The sequence below is a fragment of the Leptosomus discolor genome, chromosome 7 (assembly GCF_034619465.1).
Source record: "Leptosomus discolor isolate bLepDis1 chromosome 7, bLepDis1.hap2, whole genome shotgun sequence".
Taxonomy (NCBI): Eukaryota; Metazoa; Chordata; class Aves; order Leptosomiformes; family Leptosomidae; genus Leptosomus; species Leptosomus discolor.
This window is the reverse complement of record NC_141397.1, coordinates 8,574,398-8,601,292: the sequence shown is the minus strand read 5'-3', so window position 1 is coordinate 8,601,292 and position 26,895 is coordinate 8,574,398. Positions and strand designations below refer to the sequence as shown.

General features: G+C 41.5%; 1 protein-coding gene across 1 annotated transcript in view; it reads left to right on the top strand.

Moving 5' to 3' along the window:
- RAPGEF5 (Rap guanine nucleotide exchange factor 5) overlaps window positions 1–26,895 on the top strand; it is a 157,686-nt gene that overhangs the window by 33,680 nt on the left and 97,111 nt on the right. Inside the window, exons 6-7 of the mRNA XM_086468129.1 lie at window positions 5,319–5,385; window positions 12,602–12,650. Coding sequence (XP_086324255.1) covers window positions 5,319–5,385; window positions 12,602–12,650 — 116 coding nt within the window. The remainder of the gene's footprint in view (window positions 1–5,318; window positions 5,386–12,601; window positions 12,651–26,895) is intronic.

Below are 26,895 nucleotides of genomic sequence, written 5' to 3'. Positions count from 1 at the left end.
ATGAACTAGCTTGCTGACTCTAGCTTGCTATGTTACCTGGGCAAATGGCTTTATTTTTTTGGTCTCCTCTTACATTTGGAGGTTTGGCATGAATTTGGCAGCAGGCATGCTGTGGAGCTGGTTGACAAGCAGATTGCCCTCGTGAGTCAGGATCAGCTATCAGATGGATAGAGAGGATGGATAGAAATGTGGTAGCTTCAGACGTCTGATTTTAGTTTGCTACTGCATGTTTGCCAGAGCTCTGTGGTCTGACGTTACTATTCCTTTTTCAGAATATGCCTTTTAAGAGTTTCACTTCCTATATGTCTCCTCTTTCACCTGACTATTGGATGTTACCATACCCTCTATGCTGATACAGCTGCACTCTGAATATCACCTATTTAGAGCAGCTAGAAGTAAGCCATAGTCATTTATGCCACAGTTGAGAGGCCAAAATAGAGGAAAAAAGTGTCAGTGAGACATCTGGAGGCTTGTGACCCTTCATGCCCTAGCAAATCTGCAGGAGCTGGCCTGTATAAACAAGTTGGGTTAAATTGTTTTATTGTCCCTAGCATGATGAATCTTCAAACCTGGTACTTATCCAGTGGAGAACTATTACTTTGCCAGTACTAGGATTTATTCTCTTTGACGTTAATAGAGAAAACTTTCTTCTGTAAGTGCTTTCCTTCTCTGCATACTAGATTTTAAAAACACATTCTCTCAAACAAATGGCCAATGGAAGTATTTTAAAGGAGCACAAAGCCTGAAGTCCCTGTAAGCTGTCTCAAGCCGAGCTTCTTAAATTCAGACGTGTTGAAGTGGTAAGAAAAAAAATCCTCAGTAATTTCTCTGCATGGCTCAGGGCAGAAACTTGATTACCTCTCCTGTTGCTGACTGTCCTTGTCAAACAGAAATTGGCAGTTCTGGAGTGGGGATTCCCTTGAAAACACATTTATTTGGTCAGCTTAGGTGAGTGTAGCCAAGTGACAAGGACCCCAAATTGGCTAGAGCAGGGGACTGAATGGGATCTTCTAAGCGGATGACTTGTATGGAAGAAAATCTTGTCTTCCAGCCTACTCTGTTGCTAAACAGTTTGGCTGTCCCTTAAATATCAGGGCAATTTCGTCTTGATTTCAGTGGGAATTGGGATTTTCCTCATTATCACTGCAAATCAGGCCTCTTCTTATGGTTCATGACTGCTTGTACAAAGGCTTTGAATCAAAAAGAACAGATAGGTCATATTGATGTGTTACGTGAAGGATGCTGGGTAGGAAAACTGATTGAAAACTTTTTAGGTTCGTGTTAAAAATGTGTCCTGCATGCTGGCTTTGGCCGGAGAGTACCACTGCTCTACAGCCTGCTTTGCAGTTTTGTCATTCCAGTACAACTGTCACTTCTAGTGGAGGATGATCCCTGTCACAGGGATTGAACAGTTATTCATTAATGCACATTTCCAGCTCCTTCCTGCTCACATTATTCAAATTTTACTTGAAGTTGGATTCCTTTTGGGAACATTGTCAAAGAATGATTTTCTGGAGGTTTTACCTGTCAGATTGTGAGGGTGTTTTTTAAAAAAAATATATATTGAAGGAATCGAATTTTGCATAATGGTATACTCTCAAGGGAGTGTGATATTAAAGGGAAAAGAGGCTTTTCCAGGTTTAAAATTCTCATGCTTGATGCAAATAATACACTACTAAAAGACAATCTGAAAGGGAATAGATGTGATGAGGTGTTTGTTAAAGTTATCTGACCAGGTTAAATAAACCCATATATTTTTTTCATGAAGAAAAGTGACAATTCTAAAAACTCTTACTTGCAGTGGGTGTTTGTCTTTTCTCAAATATGTAAGCTGTATGGCATGCCATTAGAAACATAGTCTTTCTGGTAATTTAATATTTTTGTATTCATTTTTCTGTAGTTTCTCTTATGGTCTCTATTGACAGCATTAATTCTGTATGTACATAGGGATAGAGAAGTTCTTACCTTATTAATTAGATTCCCTGCTTTTGATGAAATTGGAAGCGACTGCCAGCTCGTGCACCAGAAGGCAATGTTGGACATCTCCTGGTGATCCCGGGAGCCAGGAGAGCTCTGCCTCCTCTGCAGCTGGTGGGCAGCAGCCTTGTGCTTGCCTGGACTGCTGGGTGCATCGGTGGGTCTCTGTGGAGCATCATGGATCTGCTCTCCCAGAAAGTCTGTACACCTGAGTGGGCAGTAGCAGCTCTGGGGACTTCCTTCAGCAGCTCTTCTGGAAACCCTGTTAAATAAAAGTTGCCCGGTCTTGACTTGCTGTGCAGACTTTTTTGATGGTTTTGTGTTTGTTTCTGGTCAGTATCAGCAGTGTTACCAAATAATACTATAGTAAGTTCTACAATGAAAATGTAGGCGTTCTGAAGCCTGAGACATTTACGGTTCCTGAATAAATGCTCCCTGTTGCCTTTTGACTTTGGAAAATTCCCTACATTAAACATAACATTGGTGGGAATCTATTATGGAAAATAAGATGGAACGTGGCAGATTTTTAGCAGCTCACACTAAACTGAAGGCTAAGGTTGTTCTGTGTATTGCCTGAGCCCCTGTAAATGTTGTCAAATGAGATGGGACTGATGCAGAGGCCTCTTGGGCTCATTAAACACCCTATGTTAATCACAGCCAATTCTACTTGAATAAAAAGAAGCGATATTGCAAAAGCTTGGGAACAAAAGATCTGTATTGAAAGCTGTGCCATGGACTTCCTTACAACCTTGAGCAATCACTTAGGCTCTCATCCAATGCCTCCTGAATTCTTTTCCAGTGACTGCAATGGCTTTGTATCAGGTGTTTAATCTTTGTGTGCTTCTATTTCCTTCTTTGTAAATGAGGGTGTTTATAACAACACCTAATTCCCAGAATGGCTGGTAGACTCAATGAACGTTTCAAGAACACATTGGTGAACTTAGACTATTGAAATGTATCCTGTAATTTTTTTTTAAAATTATTTGAAGAGATGTTAACAGGAGATTTTTTTTCTTTACCTCATATTGCTTGTTATTTTGTTTTCAGAAGTGTTACACTATATTCTGTGTCTTCTGTCCTGAAATAATTTGCATTTATTAAGTTCAGAAAAGTAAACATTAAAAAAAGTAATTTGTTGTTGATGCAAATAGCCAGGATGGGGTATTAATTTAGTTACTGCCTTACAGAGTTCCTGGAAAGCTTTTGCTGAACACAAACAGCTCTCAGGTATCCATGGGCTTTTTATTGGTGTTATAGGTGGATTGTAAAGCCAGCGGAGACATAGGTAGTGGCTCTGCACTGGGCAGTTGAGGTCCAGGCCCAGGACGATGGGTGTCTCTGTATTGCTTCCTCCGTAAGTGGGTTGGGAAGCACTGTAGCTGCTTTCATGTGGTGTACAGTAATAATTGTGCTGGTTCTGACTTGCCTGCACACAGATCTAGGGCAGGCATCCCTCCATCTCGCTCTGCTTTTACACACTACCAAGCCCACAGATCACTGAGCTGTATAAGCATTCGGCTTGTTTCCCTGGGCTCTGTAGCTCCTGTTTGGTACCAGCCCTACTAGGTCTTAGCTGTCCCTTTTTGAAAAAAAATAGGCTGATATCTGTCCTGATTCTCTTCCTCAGTATCCACTCTGTCTTGCTCTTTTCCATTAGCCTGGGTATCATAATACACTTCCTCTCTCATTTTGGAGAGCTGACTATAATTTTTAGTATATTAATAGTTTCAGAAGTATTCAATGCTCATATGCAGATGAATACTGGGAGTATTTTTAAATAGAAGATGAAGTGATAAAGGCCCAAGATAGAAATAGCTATGCTATGTGCTGTTCCGGGTTTATAGATTGCATCTGTGGCTATGTCTACTGAGCTGCTATCTTTTTGCCTCCAATTTAGAAGAATCAGGTCCTAGCCTGGTTCTGAGAGATCAGAAGAGATCAGATGTGCGGGGAAATGTAGGTGTCTGAAGAGGTCACGTTTTTTGTCTCATTCCACATTATAGAGAGAAAGATTGGATAAATCAGTCTTTGTAAATGCAACTGCATTCACTTATTTCTTTGGGGCTGTTATAACACTTAAAATGCTAAATCCTAATTTTCTTTGAATAGGAAAGGCAGTTGTGAAAATAATTGCGATTGCTAATCTGAATTACCATTTTGTTCTGAATATGCTTGCCCCAAAATGAATGCGTGTCTCATTCTGTGCTTTCTAGCCTTAATTTTTTAATCAGGGAAAGAAGTTTTTGGACATGGGGTGTAAGAACAACAAGATACCAGCTGCATATTCCAGACGTGTCAGCTTTCCCCCTAAACACATCAAAACATATGAGCAATTAAATAATTTAGTCAAAGACAGAAGCTTCTGCTAATACCTGGAAGTTCTGTTTATTACAGCAGCTGCAGTTTCACGTATCTGCTCAGTTTGCTGGTGTGCCATGCTTCTTGAATACCATGAAAAGTAAAGATCTCAAGGGCATTTTCTTTTTCTTTTTCCCATAGTAATAACCCTATCATTGATATCTTTCTTCTGGTTGTCAATAAACCTCCTGAAAGGCTTACAGATGTTTCAGTGATGGGAATTAGACTGTTTTAAAGAAAAACACAGTCCTATCCCGTGCTGTCCACAGCAGGTTTTGTGTGGTTTTTTTCCATGTGGGCCAGACTTCTGTGACAGTTTCTAGAAGGGTTCTTCCTGCACTTTTGCTTTTGCAAAAAGACACATTAAGTCTCTCTGTCTTGTGAGTTACTGTCAAGACAACATAATAGTGTTCTCAGCCATTGCTTTAGTTTGCTAATTTATGGCTTCTTACATGTATTCTTTTCATTTTCACATTTTTTTTACTAATATAAAACTTGATGTGTCACATAATGATTTTGATGTGGTCTGCTTTTATTTATGTGAGCTCGCATTCCATAGGTGCTGCTCCACACCTTAGCAAAGCTGAGTGGTGGGCAGATGGAAAACTTTTTTGCTCTGTTTATAGTCTATGTTTTTAGCAGACCAAAAAAAAAAAATTCATTCAAATAAGCAACTCTGAGCTCAGAAGGTCCTGCATACTTCAGTTCTTCCTCATATTTTTATAGCTGAAGAATTCTCTCACTGTTTTACATTAGTCAAATCAAAAGAGTTCTTGACAGCAAGGGACAAAGGGTGTACTCTGTCGTTACTGACACAATTAATTATTGTCAAGTTGCAGTCATCAGTTTGATGTGGAATCTCAAAAGGCATTTTACATTAGTGCCCGTAGCTACACAGTTCCTTGCTTTTCAGGAATCAAAAGGTGTTGTAACAGAATGAAAGAAATAATAAAATCTTATTTTTTTAATTTTTTTTTTTTAAGGCCTGATCAAAAAATAGAAGATACGGCAGAAACCAATGCTGAAATTCTTGCTCGTCTCACTTCTGCGGTAAGGTCACTGCATCAAAGTTTGTACTGATCATGTTTGAAATATTGTCATGTTTTGGATCTTTTCAAATTAAAGACTTAGTGAGCAGGTGTTTGTAATGCAAACTACTTTTTTGTCTCTGAAAGGAGGAAGCTTTACGGAGGTCTTACTGTTGCATTCCAAAGCTATTAAAATCAGTCCATGCAGCCTGCTGTCTTCTAATCCATGCTATTTCTGGCCCAGGAGATACCAATTTGGAAGATCATGGTGATTTTTCTACCAGGTAGCTTACACTCAGATCCTCTTGGTCAAGTGGACATCAGTGTGAAGACAATGATGGGATGGGGGACAAAGGGAGAGAAAGGCACCAGCAGCCCTGGCATAGATTATCGTAAGCTTCTGAGAGGATCCACCTGGGAAGCCTGGGTATCTAACTTCCCAGCTACATTTAGCCTCAATAAACTCCATCATAATAAACAATAGCTTATCCTGCCTGTGCTAGAATTTGGTGCATCTTGTTTATCTTGTTGTAAGGTCATTGTTCTAAGCAGCAGACAGACGGGACTTCAGAGGGTTAAGCTAGATTCACTTGATCTAATGTAATCTGTACAATGGTACAGAGTTGTGCCCTCAGCAAGTTTGCAGGTAATGCAAAACTGGGAGGAATGGTTGATACACTAGGTGGGTGTGCTGCTGTTCAGAGGCACCATGACAGCTGGAGAGATGGGCCAACAGGAATCTCAGGAAGTTCAACAAAGGGCAATGCAACGTCCTACATCTGGGAGAAATAACCTCATGCTCCTGTACAGTCTGAGGGATGACTGTCTGGAAAGCAGCGTTGCAGAAAAGGACCTGGTGGTCCTGGTCGACAGCAGGTTGAACATGAGCCAGAATCGTGCCCCTTTGGCAAAGAAAGCCAACTGCCTCCTGGGCTGCATTACCCTCACGCTAAGGGAGGTGGATCATTGCTCTCTAATCAGTACTGGTGTGACACATCTGGAGTGTTGGGTTCAGTTCTGAACTCCCAGTACAAGAGACGTGGACGTACTGGAGTGTATGCGAATGACCGTGAAAATGACTAGGGGACTAGAGTATCTGACTTACAAGGAGAAGCTGAGAGAACTGGGAGTTGAACTTGGAGAACAGAAGGCTATGGGAGGATCTTATCAATGTGTATAAATACCTGATAGAAGGGAATAAAGAAGACAGAGTCAGGCTCTTCTTGGTGTCTTGTGACGGGATGAGAAGCAGTGGCGCAAACTGAAATTCAAGAAAATTCTACTTAAACATAAGAAAAAACTTATTTCTGTGAGAGTGATCAAACAGTAGAACAGGTTACCCAGAGAGATAGTGGAGTCTCCATCCTTGGAAATGTTCAGAACTCAACTGGACATGGTCCTGAGCAACCTGCTCTAGCTGACCCTAGCTTGCAAGGTCAAACCTTTGAAATCTGAGGGATTCCAGCAGCAGGGCTCATGGACAGGTTTGTGTCGTCTTTCTTTTTTTTTTTTTTGAGTGAACCATTTTATTGCTGTAGCTAACTAGCTAAAGAAAAATTAGCTAGTTGCATCTCCAGAGGGCCTGAGACCCAGCTATTGCCTTGGTAGTGTCAAAAAGACCGATCTTTTCTCTTGCATTTTCTGATTTTCCACAAAACTGTGCAGGATCTCTATAATGATTTTCTAGTCTAACCCTGGAGAAAAGACATAAGAGCAGAGCAAAATTCTCCAAATATTAACATCTGTATGTCAACTTCTCCCTCTTATACCCCCAGAATATTGCTTTTCCTCTGTTCGGTAGAATGAGATCTACAGTACTCACTGTGAGTTTACGGAGAGCCTTTGTGTCCCAAGTGAATCTGAACCCTCAGCTTGCACCACTCAGTGGAGGGCTGGACTCATCAGGACATAGGGTCTCAATTTTGGGTGGTGTTTTTTTTTTTTTTTTTTTGCTGCCAGCTTCAGAATTTGTATGGAAAAAAAAGAGTCCTGTGAGCAGGAGCTGGAAACCAAAAGTTTAAGGTATTAGCTGTGACTGGAAATGTGTTCACACTGTCTTGCTTTTTGGCTCACTGAATGCTTATGTATTTTGTACAGAATCAAACCAGTCTTCTTTGAAGAATTCATAATTCAGAGTCCTGTTGACAATACTATTCAGACCAGAAAGTGAAAAAAGAAAACCACCCGGAAACCTTACTTCCAGCACAGCGCTAAAGCAGTCAGAGATTAGGGTTGACTTTTTTTTTTAATACATTTCCAGGTTTGCAGGTTCAAATCCTCATCGGTGTTGATAGTACCACAGTCTCTTCTGCTTTTCTTTTTGCTTTTCTTGTAATGGAATAAAACATTCTGTATCAGGTCAGAAGGATGCTTCTGTGTCAGCTTTTCTTTTTTGGGGGATTAAATTCCCAACTTTTCAAACCTAAAGTGATTGTGAAGATCCAGCCCAAACCACATTGGAGGAATTTGTGTGCCTAAAATATAAATCATTGTTTTAGCATCTGAAAGTGCAGGGAGATCTGTAAGCATGCATACATTTAAGGTATAATTGTGTATTTCTGTAACTATAAAAGCTATTGCTATTGCAGAGGATGGTACTCACCTAAATGTAAGTGGCCACATGGCATGGATCTACATCTGAGCTAGCTTCCCCAGGCACTCCTTACAGCCAGGGAGCAGAAATAGGCACTTATAGGATGCTGAATGTACGATTCATTTTGAAAGCCTACTTTAGGGAAAAGCAGTCATTCATACCTTAGGCTCTGCTGGTGAGGGGTGCGCTCTCTATGAAGGGGTTATAGAGTGACTAGCACAGATGTAGGCATCTGTACAAGTTCGGTGAATTCCTCTCTCCACCTATTTTTCTTTACTGTACCCTGACTGTCTTTGGCCTTTCGCTATTACTATGTCCCTACAGCTTTGTATTACCAGGTGTTGTTTCTCTGGTAGAGTTCCACTTTTCACATTCACTGCACAACTTGTGATTTTTTTTTTTTTTTTTTTTTGATGATTCAGCCAGTCTAGAACTGATTAGTTAGGGGAAATGCACTCTTGGTTTTAAACAATGGTTATGGAGATTGTAGAAGATAATAGCAATAGCTGCAGTGAATGATGCCAAGTCAGAAGGGCAGCAGGGAAAAAACTGCAGAGGTTTCTTTCTCATCTTAATTTGTGCATAGTGTATGGAATACACCTCTTCTAAGAGCAGAGTCAAAAGATAAGACACTGACTTGTCGGGGGTCTCACTTTCTCTTTATGCTTTATTCTATGATGGAAGAAGCAGAGTCAGTCAAGATAAGTGAATGGAGCCTATTGAATTATATGCTCATATCATATGCTCTGTTACAATCAGGCACTGACAACACCATCAAACTTAAATTGTAAAGGCAGCTGACGTGCAAGGTGCCGTTTGAAAGATGTTTTGCACCTGATAATCTTTTTGGTCATGAATTTTTAAGAAAATGCAATGATTATGCCTGGGTTTAAAGAAGCATTCCAGAGCTGTCATGCATCCCACATCATGTCCCAAAGAGCAGCTTCATAGTCAATGTATTGTCTGCTGAAACCAGAGCATAGTGGGATGGCTACGAGTGTTTCCACTGCAAAGCTCTTGCCTTACCTTGTGGCAGGACAGAAGAGAATATCAGGATGTTAATGCAGTGTATCTAGGAAATACAGTTTTCTGGGACTAAGACATCAGCCAATACTACTTTTATTTAAAGTCCATCAAACTATCATTACTTGAGATGCAAAAACGTGAACTAGACTCTTTCCTTTTTCAAAACCTTGCTGTTTAGAGCTTTCTGTTGCAGGATTTCATTTTGAGATAGTGTAAGGATTTCTACTCTAGATCTGAAGTCCTATTTGGCGCATTGACATCTAGAATACTGTTTCACGAAAGACTACTATAGGCAGAAAAAAAGACAGGAAAAAAGTAGAGGTGGTATGCACTGTCTAGTAGATGCATAACTATGCCTACTTTGATAAAATGACCAGATTTATGGATATGGGAAGAACAACAGTTGTTACCTACTTTTGAAAAATCTCTCCCTCTGTTTTTTGAAGATGAGAACATTTACCGTATCAATATGCCAGTTATATTTAATCAAGGAGAAGTATATGTGGGTACCACTCTATATGCACACTCTTGCTCTTCCATATTGCAAAAAGAAAACTGATTAAGATGGCAACATTAACATGCCAAAACACACTCAAAATGTTCTCTTTCAGACATCCATAATATCTCTGTAAACACTGTATGGTAAGCTCGCCTTTAAACTGAATCAGTTTTGATGGCTACAATGCTGCTCAAATTGAGGTACTATTTAGATACTGTTAGCTTTGTTGCAACAAGCTCTGTGTAGAAACCATTTTTTTATATTTAATATCTCATTACAGTAGGTATAGCTCTTGTTTGAATGTGTATTTTACGTTGAGTCCACATTATTATCTTCAATGTGATGTGCAACTATCGACTGTGTCAAAAAGGCAGTAACTGAAATCCTATTAGGAAGAAGTATGGTAATGTGTAGCATGTGTGCAGTGAGGAATGAATGTTGTACACGGATTTCCATTGGTGTAATGATGCATAGGAATTGCATGTCCAGCAGAGATGTCAAGTACATTTATGCTAAAATAGACAAAAGCATATAGATTAGGAAATCTAGGGTCACCAGGCATCAGCAGGACGAATTCTTTGTGATTTAAGTAAGTCCTATGAGAGGGAGCTCAGACTGTCGAGATGAAACCCTTTGATGAAGGAATGTTTGCTTAATGTTAAGACTAGAGGAACATTTTTTTTCTCCTGCTTTAACGGAAGGGTTTTGCTCAGATTAAGTAATATGCCAGCTGCGTTCCTGGCACACAGCAAACAACGAGGTATTTTGCATAACAGTCAAAATACAGAAAACCAGCCTTTTTATTGCCTGTGACATTAGCACTGTCTTTCAAACTTGAAAAGTGCCCCCTTATAAGCAGCAGTAATACCGCAAATATAACCACAGGATGCCACAGTGCTGCTTTTTCTTCTGAGAAGATGAGGTTTTCTTTACATTCAAGGGGAGATTTGCATTTTTCAGTTGTTTGATTGGTTTAATTGGTATGTTTACAACTGCTGCAGATTGTAGTATCTCCTAAAGCTAATCTTGAGATAATGTATTTACTAAATGCTAAAAGGTGAAGATGAGATATGAGTGCACTGTTTCTTACTGTCAGTAACCTGTGAGAATAGACCAGGATTGGGGCATCGCCATTGGTACCTCCTGCTGAGTTTGATCAAGGGAGAGGGTCTGAGCAGTTTAGCTGCAAGAAGTCATGGTGTCGTCACTCAGAAAGATCTTGGGCTTTTATTGAAAATCCCACTCTAACTCTGGATAGCTTGTATGTGTTATTACTAGTGTATATTAATTGCTGCAAGCGAGCAAGCACACAAGTTGTTTTTCCACAGAAGAACTGTTCTTTCCCACCTTATTTGCAGTTTATGCTTTACATTAACCGTGATTAACAGTTCTCCAGACATGGGAATGAGTGTACAGGAAGGAAGGAAGGGAAGGTAATACTGCCAGCTTGCACAATTGTGCTGGAAACAGGATGACATTTAAGAAAACTGTGGCACTGCCTTCATATTTTCCTGCTTGGAGTGGCAGAAAACTCTGTCCCTCTCAGTGGGGCATCATCAAGGAGCAGAAAAGATCCTTGTTCCTTGCAAGGACAGCAAAATAATCTCCCTGGTCCTTTGCCACAAGGGAAGGAAGGATGCAAGCAGAGGAAGGATGTTGCCTTTGGTATGACTGCCTTTTGACACACATGAAGCCTACTGCTGGGTGGCTGCTGAGTATCTGACCAGTGGATGCTGGAGTTGTACTGAGAAGTCCTGGGTGATTTTGTCTGTCTTTCTGCTCAGACCAATATAACATTAATAATTCTTGTTTCATGTTTTCAAACTTTTCTTCAGTCATGAGAGTAGGATGTTGACAGTTGTTAGTAATTGTATTACTTCGAGGATCCTTCATGGACTTTATGCCTTATTCTGATCATATCCCATGTCTTGTGAATGATGTTTTAAATTCCACATGCTCTCAAAAGCTGGATGTCAAAAGTCCCACTGCAGAATAGCCTTGAGCTTTGCCTAGGCCTGTTAGACAGGATGGCTAGTATGCACTGCAGGAGACTTTGTACAGAAATGTAAGAAAATCCTTAGAAAAACAGTTGGAATGTGGCACGATTTTTTTTTTTTTTTTAATACTAAAGACAGGCTGTCTTGGGAAAATAAGGAAAATTGGAAGAAGCTGGGAGGCGTACAGAAGAGTCTGAGAGCATGGATGGGGCAAAGGAAGGGAAGAATTGAGGTGTATGCAGGAGGAAGTGTCTGGGGTGCTGCAGGTCAAGCGCAGGGCACTTGCAGCTACAATGGGACAGACGATGGCAGTGAGGAAGTATGAAGCATATAAATAATGCATAATACAGCATTTTACTGATAGAAGAAAAAGCAGACCTATGGAGAGAAGTAGATGTAGAGTTGAGCTGGCTAAAGGGACAGTAGCTGGTTGTGTAGAGATTACATGGAAAATATGATGAATGCGGAGACAAGAGGCTGAGGGAGGGATCTGGCTAGCATGGCAGGGCTGTTTCGTCACAGGCTAGTGAGATAGCCTGTAAATCTGGAAATCAGATAGCTCTTACTTCTGCATGTTCATCTCAAGCTAAATTTTGGTCCTGAAATGCTCAGCCATGCTATTAGGAAGGTTGTTTCCTCCTGAAAGCTCAAAAAAGTGAATGTCAGTTATATACATGAACCTCAGCCAGACCTCAGCATGGAAAACTCGCTTATCCTGGAGTCACACAATAAATCCAGCATTACAGTGTGCTCAGCAGAGGCAAAACAAACATTTAACATGGAAAGGAAGAAGCTTCAAATGTGTGCTTGTGAAAGAGATACGCTCTGCAAATAATTTACCAGTTGGGCTACCGAATTGCCCAGTCCCTAAGGAATGTGCAGTATTTACATGAAATTAAAGTAAAAAAAACAACCAAACAAAAAAAGTCACAGAATTCCCAGCTGAAAAGGAAATAGGTTTGCTGGGAGAAGTGACTGTAGTTTTAAAACTAAGTACCTGCATAATTCCATGTGCAGTTGACTGCTCCAAAGAATTGATAGCCAGTGTCTTACCAGTGTTGCCTTTTGTTTTCTTTGGCTGTGCTAGTAACTATAACCATCCTTTCCTTTCCTGGTATTTTAGGTACAGAGAGAACTGGCTGCTGTCATTGCCTTGAAAGCAAGGAAGTCAGGTGAGTCAGGCTGGACTTCAGAGGGGGTTTTGTAATGCTGTTCCCTTTTGTTACTTATTGAAGTATTTGAATTGTCATTGCTGTCTTATTAACATGGGGAAGGAAAGGAAGTAATCGTTCCTCTCTCATTGAAGAATCTGTGTGCATAGCACAACACAATTATGGTCAAGCTTTGCTTCCCCTAGCTCGTCACATCTAATGACCTAGATGATAAGACCAGAGTTTTACAGTTGAATGTGAACTTGGGTCTCTTTCTGGTCAAAATCACTATTTTCTCTGGGGTTGCACTTTATAAAAGAAGCTTATATCTTTATTTGACTTACATTTAAGACAAATAAATCGATGATTTTCCTATGGGTTTTTTTATGGCCCAGTATCTCGTGCCATCTTCGCTGTGTTTTACCTTCCCAGTCAGGTGTATTTCTTTATGCTAAAATAAAAAAGGACAACTTCAAGGTGTTCTTTCCTGGGGACTTGTCTATACATCCGTATGGCTGTAGAGGCAAGTCTCTGTTATTAGGGCAGTAGAAGGGGAAAGGCAAATGGGTAATTGAAAGTCTCTGACAGTACGAGCATTTACAGCAAATGCTGGGGATACAGTACAAAGGCATTGAAATATGTGGACATCTCAGCTCCGTCAGGGTTTGGTAGCACAGCCACTTTCTGAAGGTATCTGCGTTGCTGAGCTGGAGTGGAAGCAAGGGAGCTGTGTTTTTTGGGCATTGCACAGCAACTAACAAAACCTACTTGGCCAGACCTGATCTATACAGGGTTAACTCTCTGGTGTCTTCATGTATAATGCAGTTAATCTGCAGTGAGGGCAAACTGTGTATAGTGAAGTGAGAGTGGCATATATTTCTAGAGTAAAAAACAGAGGTGGAGGTGCCTTAAGTTATTGGCATGTTCCCAAAGCCATTGAGGTCTTTGGGAGCATTTTCACCAAGCACCTCTTGTGATCTTCAGTGATGTTGCTAGAAATGGAGAGCATGGATCTTGTACTTTTTGAGATATTTGCTGACCTGTTAATAATATTGCATCGTAAATCTGTAACCGTCTATCTGCGGCTTACGAGTACAGCACAAAAGTTATTACACACAACACAACTGCACACAACGCGATGTCTTAAACTGGAGGCACCAAGAAGTTGTGGCTGGCATATCTGCAAATATTTCCTTTTGAAAATGTAAGTATTACAAAAGTATTCTTGGCACAGTTTGGTGCATTTTTGTCTGGAAATGGAAGAACCCACAGGTTATATCCACAGTCATCTGTACGTGTAAATCTGCAGAAAGTCAACACAAACCTAAGTGTGAATTCAGACCTAAATTGCTTCTGTGTAATAGCTTTGCTTCTGAAACTGCTGTAGTAGTTTACAATGTCAACACCCCTCAGCTGCTTGCCCTTACCTGGTATCACCCCAGTCCCACCTGAATTATAATGACTGAACATGGAAATGCTTCTGCTCTGGTTCAGTGCAGAGAAAACTTATATCTTAAGGAAGAGCTCAATGTAACTTTTTGTTTTACTGTAAAATGAGCTAAGATTATGGTGCTGTGTACCTTTTTGCTTAGTGCTTATACAGTTCTAAGAAATCTCCCTGCTTCTTGGCAGTAGTGTCGGCAAATATTACTACTGCTACTGGCAATAAATAAAAACTCCATTCCCCAAAAGGGTTTATTTTAACCTGAATTAGCCTCTTATTTCCTTTTGGTGGATGGCTACATAAATGGTTGTGTCAGTAGAAAATGAGATGGGGTTTGGATTAGGAATGAGCTGCAGGAGATGAAAGTGGGAAAGGAGGATAGCTCTTGGAGTCTCCTTTATACTAGTGTAATTGCAGCCTACATTGAGCTGGTAGAAATATTTTAGTTAAAAATCACAGCCTTAAATAAACAAAGCTCCCTATAGAGCTTTGAAGTGCTGACCAGCCTTTCCTAATACGTTAATGTAAACACTTAAAATATCAGTTTAGATCTGAACAAAAGATACCTCTTTAGTCAGGTTAACTAGTGCATGCTTGTCATTGAAATTTGCATTTCTTTATGCCTCATCTTGGACGACTGTGAAGAATGGCTACATGATCAGGCATAACTGTAAGGTCTAATTTAAGTTAATGCCTTTACTACAGTAAGAGCAGAGTAAATTACGGTGGTTGATTATACTTTTTTATTTTATTGCTGATGGTTAAACTCACAGCGTAGCAGTTATCGTTAGCAATCAAGCTATGGTATGCTGTGCCTGGTGAAGTGAAGTGTATTTCAGAGAAAGTACTTCTGGAGCTAAAAGCCACAGTATCTTTCGAAGATATTGTTCTTCTAACCCTCTGCAAGACTCCATATAATTCCAGGAAATACAGCAACAAAGATCAGACAAAGAGTTTATTTTGGCATGAAAAGAGTGGAACATGGCTATAGTGCCAGCTGCCCTGGGTGGCTTCCAGGCTGGTGTGAATGGTGTGGGAGCCTGGCTCACCCGCCCTGGGATTTGTGAGTGGGGAGCGCAGGCGATGGGCACGGTCCTAACCTGCTGGCTGGAACCTGCCTGCAGTGGGTAATCGGTTCATTAACCGAAAGCTTTCCTAGCAATTGGCAGCCCAAAACCCAAAGCTGTTGTGCAGAAGTTCCTGTACTGTATTTGATGGTTTGGTGGTTTTTAAATTACGGTGTTTCCAAATACTTCCTCTAGATAGCTGGTTAGTGCTACCAGCAAGAGCAGAAAAGAGTATTTTTGCTTAATGCAAGGACTGTGTAATTTGTTCCTGAATCACTTTAATTTTTGGATATACCTCTGCCCTTAGAGAGGCAGTCCGCAGTGGTTTAATTGTACTAGAAAAAACAGCTGATTAAAGCTTTCATATTACTTGTCTAGAACTGTTGTAGTAATCACTGGGTTACATTGCATGGAAGGTGCCGTATGAGCACACAACCACCACAGCTCCCTCTGCAAGAGGTGAAGAGGGTCCAACTAAGAAGATTTGCTGTGCTTGGAGGAGGTGACACATTGCCTTTGGTTACCCTGGTGAAACAGTTTATTTTTGTTCAAATGAAGCTTGGGTTTGCTACCGAGTATATGTATATGAGACGTAGTAATTACAACTATTTCAGTTCTTGGGCCAGAATGGCCGTTTCAGAGATTTAGACACTATTATCTACTGACAAAGTGCTTTGAAAACCACAGTAGAGACCTGAGCCTGCTCTGGGTAGGGCAGAGTATCAAATTCTTGCTAGTACAGGATCTGACTTGAGGGAGAATGTCAGCTACTAGAAAATAAAAAGTGAGTAGGGTGTGGGGGAGAATGTCTTCACCCAAGAGGTGTTCTTCTGTTTTTATTGTGGGGTGGAAGAATAGGAGAAACATGTAAAACTGATAGATGGCTGAAGGAAAAATGCAGAACCTGAAAAATGAAAAACTTCTGTGCTGTGAAAAAAATCTCCATTTTCATATTTCAGATGTATAGTGCAAGTATACCACACTGATAGCAAGGTATAAGCTGATAGAGAGGTACTTGAGAGCCCTCATACAGAGGGAACTCAGCATTTTTAGCTTCTTTGCAAATAAAACTATATAAAAAAAAAAAAAGTAAAATATTGGTAATTCTGAAGCTTTGGCAGACCTCAGTAACACTGTTGACTAGAAAGCACATTTATATTTCATTAGGATAAAGCTCTCATGATAAAGGTGACCTAAGAGGGGGAAATGAGCTTGTGCGCTTCTCTGTGGCTTATAAAAATGCATTAAAATTGTTCTTGCTTAACCTTAGAAATAAATGCTGTCTTCCTTTGTTTGATAAAAGGTCTTGGGGAAGCAAGTAACTGGAGCAGAAGAGAACTTTGGTTTTAATTATAAGCACTTGGCATTAGAATTGTTGTGTTTGTTTATACCTTGCTGGCTTCTGATGGCTTCCGCAAATGTGCTGAAAGGTAACAGAAATGCAGCCTCTCCTCTGAAGGTTTACAAGGGTTGGCATTTATCTCAATTGCTTGTCATAGCTCATGACATGTTTCTTATGTCTTAGAGATGGTAGCTAAAACAAAGATAAAAAGCAGCAAATAGCCTAAGGCTGGAGGCTTTAGCGGTGGTGTAGCTACACAGGTACATCTGAGCTGATCAAAATCTGTCAGGTGGATGCTCTGAACCTGGTGTTAACCCCATCCACAAACAAGATGCCTTGCATTTCTGCGCACGAGCCTAGTTGTGCCCCATGGCATCCCCCAGCAAATTCACAGAATCATAGAATACCAGATTGGAAGGGACCTCAAGGATCATCGAGTCCAACTTTATATCTAAAGGAATTTCTATAACTTTATTTGTGCAAAAGGCCACTAGTGAGAGCATGGCTCTGGTCCTTGTGTTCCTGAATACAGGGGCTAATTAAGATAATAACTGACAGGGTATTGATGAGGTAGGAAGAAGGTGACTGCAGCTTCTCCCCAGGCACTGGGGAAGCAGCAATAGGGCTGTGGGTGCTTCTCCCTCCCACTGTGAAGGGCAGGGCAGCCACAAAAGCCCTACTACTTGTGTGTGGGTTTGCTCCCTCTTAAGAATGATATTCAGGTTTCCACGATATAGTTAGATATTTTTTAGTAATGCCATTCATAAATTGACAAGCTCTATTTTTTTAAAATAGGTCATTTACATTTTATTTATAATAATATGTCTTTTGCAATGTATTAACTTTATATTTGAGATCTTCTGGATTACCTCTACCCTGTTCTGTCATATGTATGCATAACCACCCTTCCCCTTTTCTTTTGTATTGCTTCTGTCAGGACTTAACTGCCTATGTGATTCGCTTAGTATTTTTATTTTAGGGCAGACGATTAAATATGAAGCAGTCACTGGGGCTTGAGCTTTGCAGACATGAATGAAAAGCACGCTGTGAACAGCTATTCCTTTTCCCAGCCACTGTGCCACCTCTGCAGCACTGCTGTCAGAGCTGACTGCGTGACTCGACTCGAACACCCTCCAGGCAATGTCAGCCTGGTTAAAAACATGAGAACATCTAGGCTGGGTCAGGTTAAAAGTCCATCAGGCTCCAGTCCTACTGTGGGTGATGAGTAGAGGATGCTTAGAGTAGAGAAACAGAGCAAGTACAAACAGTCCTTCTTCTGATGTGCATACTCAGCATCTACCGGTCTGTGCGAGAGGGATTTTTGCTGTACCCACAGTGTTGTGTTAGGTAGCCCTTGGGGGACCTTTTCTCCATTAATTCATCAAATACCTTTTTGAGCCTGCTTGTACTCCTGACCTTCATCATCTCTTGTGGCAGCAAGTCCCACAATTCGTGTGTGTGGTATGTGAAAATGTAATTTTTCTTGTTTGTTTTAAACACATTCCCTACGACCCTCACTCTGTTGTGGTCCAGCTCTTTGGTGACGGAAAGCGGCGAATAATCCTTTCCCAGTTCATCATCATGCTACTCAGGACTTTGTGCACCTCTGTCATACCCCTGTGAGTGGTCTCATTTCCAGGCTAAATTGCTAGTCATTCCTCATACCAAATCTGTTCCGTTGAGTCTGATCATCTTTGCCACATCTATTCTATTATTTTTGAGATGGGGCAGCCAGGGCAGCATGCAGGATTGCAGCATTGTTGTGCTGGGGTAGGCACAAAGTGAGGCTGGCAGCTTCTTATCAGGGTAGGGAGGTGAAGGGATGTGGGAAGGAGCCCAGTAGGACCCTTTTGGCAGCATTAAGCTGTTTTATCAGCTTAGTTAACTCGGGAAACTGCATCTTTATCACTCAGCCCTTTTCCCCAAGTAGCACAGATCCTTGTGAGACTTCTTGGTAACTTTACTCCACAATAATTAGCAAAAACTTTGTCCTTTGGTGCTTTGTGAATGTCCTATGTTATGTCATTAGTTTTATTTACTTGTAGAACAGACTTGTTATATAGACAATGGAAATCATTACGAATTTGGATTAGATTTATACACATACTTGAAAAATGAGGTTACAAATACATGATCAAAGGCCATTCAAGAACGGAGCAGTGCAGTATTGTGTTTAAATCTCAAACATAAGTACCCTTTGAATTTACAGGTTTTGTAAACAAGCAGGTATCTCTGGTGCAAAATGTGCACGGTTTATTATCACTTATCTTATGGCACTGAAAACGGGCGTAATGAGGGATGAAAAACCTGCTCTGTTCGTGTTTACAGAATAAAGTGGCAGTCATGTGTCAGAGGTGTGTGCATTTTCCCTTGCAGAAAAATTGAGAAAGTTTGAAGGGTGGGAAAAGGTTAGTATCAGTAGGATCTTACTGCTTTTCTATTTCCCCTTATGTCTCTCTTCAGTGAGTTTATTTAGTTGACTTAAGTAAGACCTTATTTCATTGCAACTTTCAATTCCTCCAAGCATTCACTTCTTTAAAGCAAGAGTTAGCAAAATATGTGGAATAAGACTTCTTCTTCAAGTGTTACTAATAGCATTCATCCTGGAGAAATGGCCACTCAAAGGTGCGGGAGTGTCGTGCTTCTGGTAGGTCTTGGTAACTTTATCTTTACTTTTCCTCTGCCCATTGAAATATGGTTCAAAATAAAAGTTGCAGCTGAAGACATAGCTAGGAGTATTTTAAAACCTACATTGTGCTTTAAGGATTTCATGCCTTGAGGTAAGGGAGATAACCATGTTGACTTCTTTAAGCAAACCTTTTAAAACATTTTATGCCTTATTGAAGGGAATGCCCACCCCTAGGGACCAATGTCTTGTTGCATCCCATGGGATTCTTCCATTACTCCTGAGCTCAGGCATACCAAGAAACCGGCAGTGCTTCAGATGGATAGGATCAGACTCCTTCGAGCCCTGGAGAGTGGTGCTCGTTGCGTTGGCCGGTCAGGAACACTGTGTGCAACACACGCACACAGCTCTGCTGTGCCGTGGCTGAATCGGTGACCACCTGCTTCGTGCCCACCCTGGGCTATGCCAGGGGTGGGAAGTGCTTTGGACAACATCAGCGAATGGAGTACACGGTTATGCTCACCAGCCTTTGTGTATTCAACAGCTGATGTAAAGCAGAATGGACTCTGAGCCTTGGAAAAAGAAGGAAAAGAGCTCCGAAGAGTGCTCTGGTGGGAATTGCGCTGAGAGGGCAGTTTATGGTCTGTTTTTTGCAGTTGTTACAGATCTTTGTGCATAGCTCTTTCTGTGTGACCTGTAAGGCGCTCGCATAGAAGAAATGAGCAATGCGGAATAGCTGCGTAGGTGACCGATGTTGAGCACATACGCAAAAAGGGATTGCACGGTACGGTCGGGAAGATAGCGATTGTGCAAAAAAAAGACAATTCCCAGGTGAATGTTTTGTTTCCAGTTCTTTGGGAGAGGCGTTTACAGAGAGTTCACAGCATTTATTTATTCAGAGTCCTCTTTGTTTCCTGCTCCCTTCCTGGCCATGCCCAGAGGATGTTTCTATTCCATGGAATAGACAGCGGTGTTTCACTTTGCACCAGCCTACTCAGTGACTGCCCATACCTCCTTGTCTGATCAGTTGCCACCAGTCATTCTCCCCGTGCCTGCTGATCATGTAATGGGCTCTTCTCCACCCTTCCAACATCTCGTTTCAGCAACACTGCTATAGATACCTTCACTGCCACTTGATTTTTTTAAATTTTAAATATCATGCACATGAGAATGAATGTCGAAAGGCACTGGGTAAAAGTTAAAGCTTTCTGCATTCAGCCATGGAATGGTTTCCCTTGAGCTGCTATTGCTACAAAGAACATTGCTTTTGTCTGTACCTGCAGTAATCCTACAGTGTTTGCAACTTGTTTTCTGCGTTTTTTCCTCCTTGATAAAAAAATTATTTGAGTTTGTATGTTCACAAAGTGGGTGTAAAATGTGGCTTTTCCTTTGTATGTATCACAAAGTACCAAGCATTGAAAACCAAACCTCCCCTGGCCACGTGAGTCAGCAGTAGTTGATTATCTATTAAGAAATGCCTCCCTTGTTTAGCCAGAGGTGTTTTACAAATCACGTTCTTCTAATGCACCACCACCTTGGATGAAATATGGGCCTTCAAAACCAGATGAAAGGCTTCAGTTCTGATAAATAAAATAAACAGAACTTCCTAACAAAACCAGTTGTACGATAATGTGAAAAGAATGGCAGCAAAGGCTCCTGGCTGTAATCTGACTGAGTTGGGAAAAATTGGCGGCTTTACTTGGTACACTCTTTTTTAAATTTACAATGGCTATATAACGTAGGCAGGCCTGAGTCTCGTTTAAACTGAGGTTTGTCCTTCCTGTGGTCATTCAGATGCAGTGGAAAGGAACGGCATCTTAATGGTGTGTGGATCAGTAAGACCAAATCTACATGTCAGCCTCCTTTCTTACCACACGCTTTGCTCTGTTTAGATTGCAGATTCCTACCCTTGCTGTTATCTGTTGCTTTTGATAAACTCTGCAATGAGAGGAAATGTTTTTGCATCATTTTTGGGAGTTCTGTTTCCTATTTGAGATCTGACAAACGGCTTGTAGCACTAGGACCCTTGGGAACTTATTTTTCTGCATGGAAGCTAGACTAGCATAATGAGTACCCTCTGTGCAAATTCAATAATAGTTCTACACCTAAGGTCAAGCAGAAGTTAATGACCATTTTTTACATCCAGAAATCAGTTATGAAACCAACGTTACATTTCAGGCTTTTGTCATTTTAAAACGAAATAAAATGCTGGAGTAATTTATATTAAATTGATTTAAACGACAAAGCATAAATATCATAAAATCCAGATTAGTGTTTCGAGAGAAAATGGCATCATTGTCACTTGTGCAATAGTTCATTCCCCAATTTACAAGCACTTTTATTCCATCCCATGCTTGCTGTGCTTTTTTAGATACAGAGGTGCTGAACAATGCTGTAAGTGGGACTCCGTCTTTAATAATTTTTGCATTTTCTTTGTTTCTTTAATTAGCTGATTTACTCAGCTGATTGCACAGCTGTCTGGGCAACACCCCCCCAGGGGCCTGCCAACTGTTTCAGAGATATGTAGTGTACTCAGTGAAGGGAAATCTGTACAATAATTTGCATATATATATGCAGAAATAGTGGGAAGGAATGAGAAAGCTCAAAGGCAATTTCTGTATTGCTAATAAAAGGAAACATGTTAAGGATGAGCTTAAAAAGCTTTCTCTTTTCAGTAATTTCTGGGAAAAGATTACAGTTTCATGGTAAATAAGGAACCAATTCTCAGCTGGAGGGTTTTATTCCCGGGATCATCGCTGTCTCTTACATACAGCTTTTGAGGATTTCAGAAGTATTCAGTACTTATTGGTTTTCCCCCTTTAATTTGGAAATAGGACTTGGAAAATACAGGAGTATGCGTGAGGACCTGGTCTGACTTAAAATGGTCCCCAAATCTGCGGTTTGTAAAGCTTTTACTTGCTGCTCATCTTCCTTTCCACTGCTCAGCGCTAGTGCCCTACATAAGCTAAAGGATCTGGTTTTTAGTTTCCCCAGTGGTATCAGTATGAGCTATTCATTTTTTTCCACTCTGATAAATTAATAAGCATCAGCAAACATTATAACACTGTCAAACAGCTCTGAACTGCCATAGTAACCAGCCTCTCTAGAGCTTGCTGTATACCCTCCACAAAGAATAACAAGGGATACCACAAACTCCATTGTTCAAAATAACAATAAAGTTTTCAAAAATCATGACATTAAATTAGAATGATGAGATTTTAAAAAAAAAATGCTTTTTTCCTGTTTTTTTCTGAAAAGCTTCATGCTAGCAACTTCATTTGGGGAAAAAAAAAAAAGCAACCAACCAAAAAAAAAAAAAAAAACACAACAGAAAAGAAACATGCCTCAAAAAATTTGGGATATAAGAAGAATGCTAGAAGTTGTGAGCTTCCCAGCAGCTGAAGATAAATCAACTGGTGCAGGCTGCTGGCAATTCAGAGCACTGGAGCCTTCCCCTGGGGAATATTCTTGCAAATTCCTGAGGTCTTTTCAACAGTGATGGTTTGACAGGGACAGAAAAACAGGCTGTAACCATCCAGCAGGGATAAGACTGAAAATCTGTTGGCTTGTCAGATAAACAAATTTCTTCTGTTCAAAATTAGGCCCTACCACTTCCAAAGTGGTGTGTGTCTCCTATCCGTAGAGGGGCACGTAGGTGCCTTTTGCTTACTGGCTAGAAAAGAGATGCATATATGAATTTTGATCACACAGTACTGAAAGGATTGAAATCTTACAAAGGGCAAAGTGGTTTGATGTTCTCGGATGTTAGCAGGCTAAAGAACAACGCTAAATAATAAATGAACATCCTTATTTGAAATGGAGGAGAGTCACTGAAAACATGAGGGTTGTAGGCTGAGGGGTGACCAGGCTTTGTAGGGCGAGCAGAGCTGCCTCTGGAGCAGCTGGGGGGCCAGTGAACTCCTCATCCAGCCTGAGCACAGGCTGTGCAGGGGAGCCTGGCACTGTTGGTGCAGCTGGGGTCCCGCAAGCTTGGGCTGCCCCTGAGGCTATTCCTGAGGGTTTGCAACCCGCTACTCCAGTTCAGTCTTGGGAATAGCCTAGGGCAGCGCAGAGGTAAGGTGCCTGTCTGCCAAGGGTGGCGTTTAGGGGCTCCCTGACCCCAAAAGGCAGGCAATCCTGCTCCCGCAGTTGGACTTCACAGCTAGCTCAAGGGCTAAAGCTGAAGATGTGTGGACAAGGGGTCTGGCAGCAACGCCAGCTTGCAGGATGCCCAGTCCCCTGCCCTGCCTGCTGCCCGCCGGCTCTCTGCTCAACCAGGTCATCAAACCAAACCAGGTTTGCCAATACACAAACCCCAAACGCTTTGTGGTGGTAGTACAGAGAGGGAATAGTAAGTACAGGAGGTGTGGGACAGCCAGCAGTGACAAGGGGCTAAGCTGGCTTTCTGTCCTGGGATGGCCATGTGGGCCAGTGGCTTACAGATGGACAGATGCCTTTGCCTGCTGTTCAGCAGCAAAACGGTTAACTGTGATGGCAGTCCTCTTTTTAAGTATTTAAATAATTAGCTTTCAAAGTTAACACCCTATTAAGCCAAAGGGAGGAAGTTCACACCTCTGCTGGTGTTATTGTTCCAGTCTGGCTGGCTGCAGCAGCAGAATGACGCTAGTGCCTTGGTTTGTGTTGTGAAGGTTATCTTTGCAGCCAGAAGGGGTAGAAAGAAGAAACTGCATTTATAGAAAAGGAAGAAAGCACAATACAGCAAAGCCTCTGGGAAGACTGCAGCGCTGTGGGTTCCAGGCGTTGCTTTATATGTGGATTTTTTTTTTAACTGTCCTTTCCACTTCCAGTTGACTAAAACATTCTGCTATGTTGAATAAGACAAAGTATTAAAATGAAATAATGTGCATTGTATTATTTTAAATATTGTAAAAAATCTTACTCATCAAATGTAATTAATTTACCTTCAAGTTTGGGGGCATACAGGACAGCATATTGTGGAGGCACTGCTCCGTGGGGAACCCTGGCACCCTTCGCAGGATTGTTCAGTAGGCAGGAGAAGATCCCTAGTGCTGCAGGTGGCTGTTGTGGCCCTCACTGCGTGTCAGTCTGTGTAGCTGAGGTGAGCCCTTTAGCATGCCTGTAAAGCTTCATGCTGCTGAGGAAGGCAAATCCCTTACAATGTCTTAAATCTACCTTAAACTTTGTAGGGTGGCAGTAAAAGCAGGGGAGCACTGTTGGTCGGTAATGGTGACACAAAGGATGTGCTCAGTTCCAGTGTGAGTGGTGGTTACCTTCCCTTTCCCTTCTCACCCCTGTGTGATGGCTGATTCTGGTGAGGTTGCTAGTACAAAATGATTTACTTTTTCTTATTTCTCTGTTGTTTTTTTCTGCTGTTTTAATGAGCTGAAGTGGGATTACTAAAGGTCAAGGCTCTCCCCCACAAGAATTCTCTGTTCCAACATTGGTTTATAGAAGAATCTGCTTGCAGAATCTCAGCTCTGGTCCGTAGGGGCACAATGAACTCAGATCAGATGATAGCCCTTGTGATCCTTAAATGACCATAAAAAAATCCACATCCTGAATTCCCTAGTCTAATTTGCAAAGGGACACATTTGAACTGCACATTAGCAAGCTAATGTTCATATAGCATCTTTTTCTTTCATTCATGGTGACCTCGCTCCAAAGAAGGAGAAATGCTGCAGGTAGAAAAGGGAATTGGTCACTGTGTGTGTTTGCATTTTTTCTTGTCTCTGGTCTCAAGCCTAAATTAAAATATAACATTAAATAGATAGATACAGATCAGGGTAAACCACCTTTGCCTTTCCTTGGTGTTGCTGCTTTCTAAGACATGCTGGGGTATTTGTATCAGGAGCAAAGCTGGGTTTATGCTGGCAGAGAGTGAAGGGTTTGGCCCAGCTCCAAAGTTCACAACTTTTTTTGTATGTACATGTTACAGTTTTAGGGAACCGTCCCAGAATCAACACTCGGCTGGGAAATACTTTCCCATCCCACCCTAACCTTCTGCTCACTTTTCCTACGGTTAAATTTGCAATGTCAAGACTTTTATTAAAAAATAAATGGCCAGTTGACAGTAAGTGGGAAATTATCCTTGAATTCTTAGATTTTATGATAGAACTTGCATTGCGTGCACAAGAGCCCACGAGGGCAGTGCCTGGGCCAGTTCAAGGGGTGTCTGTGAGTTGTGGGGTTAGGAGGCACACTGTGCATAGAAGTACAGCAATTGGTTTCCTATGTGTGTGTGATGATCCCTAGTAACATAAATTTCTGAATACAATGGAATACTTTAAGAAATTCGTGATTTTTCTGTATCTTATAGACAAAACGCGTGGTAACCTTTTCATACAGAATTAAAAAAATATATAATTAAGGGTTCTTATTCATCTGTGTGGCCACTTCAGCCTTCAAGGGACTAGGCTCTTGTGTGATGGGAAAAAATGTGTGAGATGGTGTGCTTCCTTGAGTGTTGCTCTCTGGGCGTAGTTCAATGGATCAATTGTGGCTGGTTCTTATGGGTTTGGATAAGAGGCAGAGAGGAGACAAAAATCAAGTTTGTGATGGAAATTTCATGAAAAAGAAGCCAACTACTCCCTCTCTCCCAAGAGGGCTGCGAGAACGTCAGTGTGAGGTCTGGGATTTTTTTTTTTTCCTTTAAGAAAATATTTACTGGTTCTTTTCTACATTCCTTACACAAGTCTAAACAACATTGAAGCCAAGGAGAGCTGGGTTTGGATTATGAACTTGTTCAGCTTTTTTACGGTTGACCTATGAAATTGCTGATAAAACCAGCTTTTTTGCCCCCCCCCCCCCCTTTTTTTTTTAAGCTGTTCACTTAGGGTACATCTAAACCGAGGTCTTTTTCTCATCATCTTTAAAACTGCTCATGCTAAAATCGTTCAACACCCAAGGACACCTGTATCCATTGGGGCTGTGGACACATACCCTCTTTCTCTTTCCCTTTGTGCCAGGTAAAAGATACTACTGCCCTCAGCCCTGGGTGTTTGCTGCTTGTCACTAGCTCCCCAGCCAGGTACCATCCCCTCGCTAATCTGCCAGCCCAGCCAGGTTAGCAACAGCGTGCTGCTCCTCGAAAGTCCACCTGTGAACTTTGGTTGAAGATGCTCTGGGATGCTTGCCCCGGCACTGGGCAGGGAAGGGGACACTTGTAACAGAAGCTGGTGACAAGAAGCTGGTTGACAGCCACTAACCTTTTCCCCTGGCACAGCTGTTTGTGGAGCGCCCGTCTGCTCAGGCTTGTTGGAAAAGCTGGATCAATGTAAATCACTTAAACCTGGACCTGTGGTCTTGTTAGTAGCAAGGTGCCACTCCTTTAAATGCCGTGATTAATAGCCAGCATCTGAGGGGATATTTTGCCCATCAATGGCTACAGCAAATTGATTTTAGGAGAAATCAGAAAATTGAAAGGAGCGTTGGGGAAATACCTTGTTTCTGCTAACACAGCCACAGACTTACGCAATTTGCAATCGCTCAAACAACCATTTTTTAGCATTTGTTAATGCCTTCTGGCTTTGCAGCGTTCCCAGCTTCTTGTTCTGCAAACGGATGTCCTGAATGCTTTTGTGTCTCCTGCGGCGGCAGTTGGTCACGTACGTGTGGGAGTGTGCAAAAGAACAGGGCAGCTCTCGGGGAGGAAGGCTGGGAGGAGGGTTACAGGGAAGGGACTGCACAGAGCTCCCAGCCTGGTTGGATGGAGTAGGTTATCTTGGGAAACCGTGACCTGCACTAGGAAAGCAGAGGCCACACAGGGCTGTTGAAGCAATCGCTCTGGTTACTGCTTCACTGGGTTG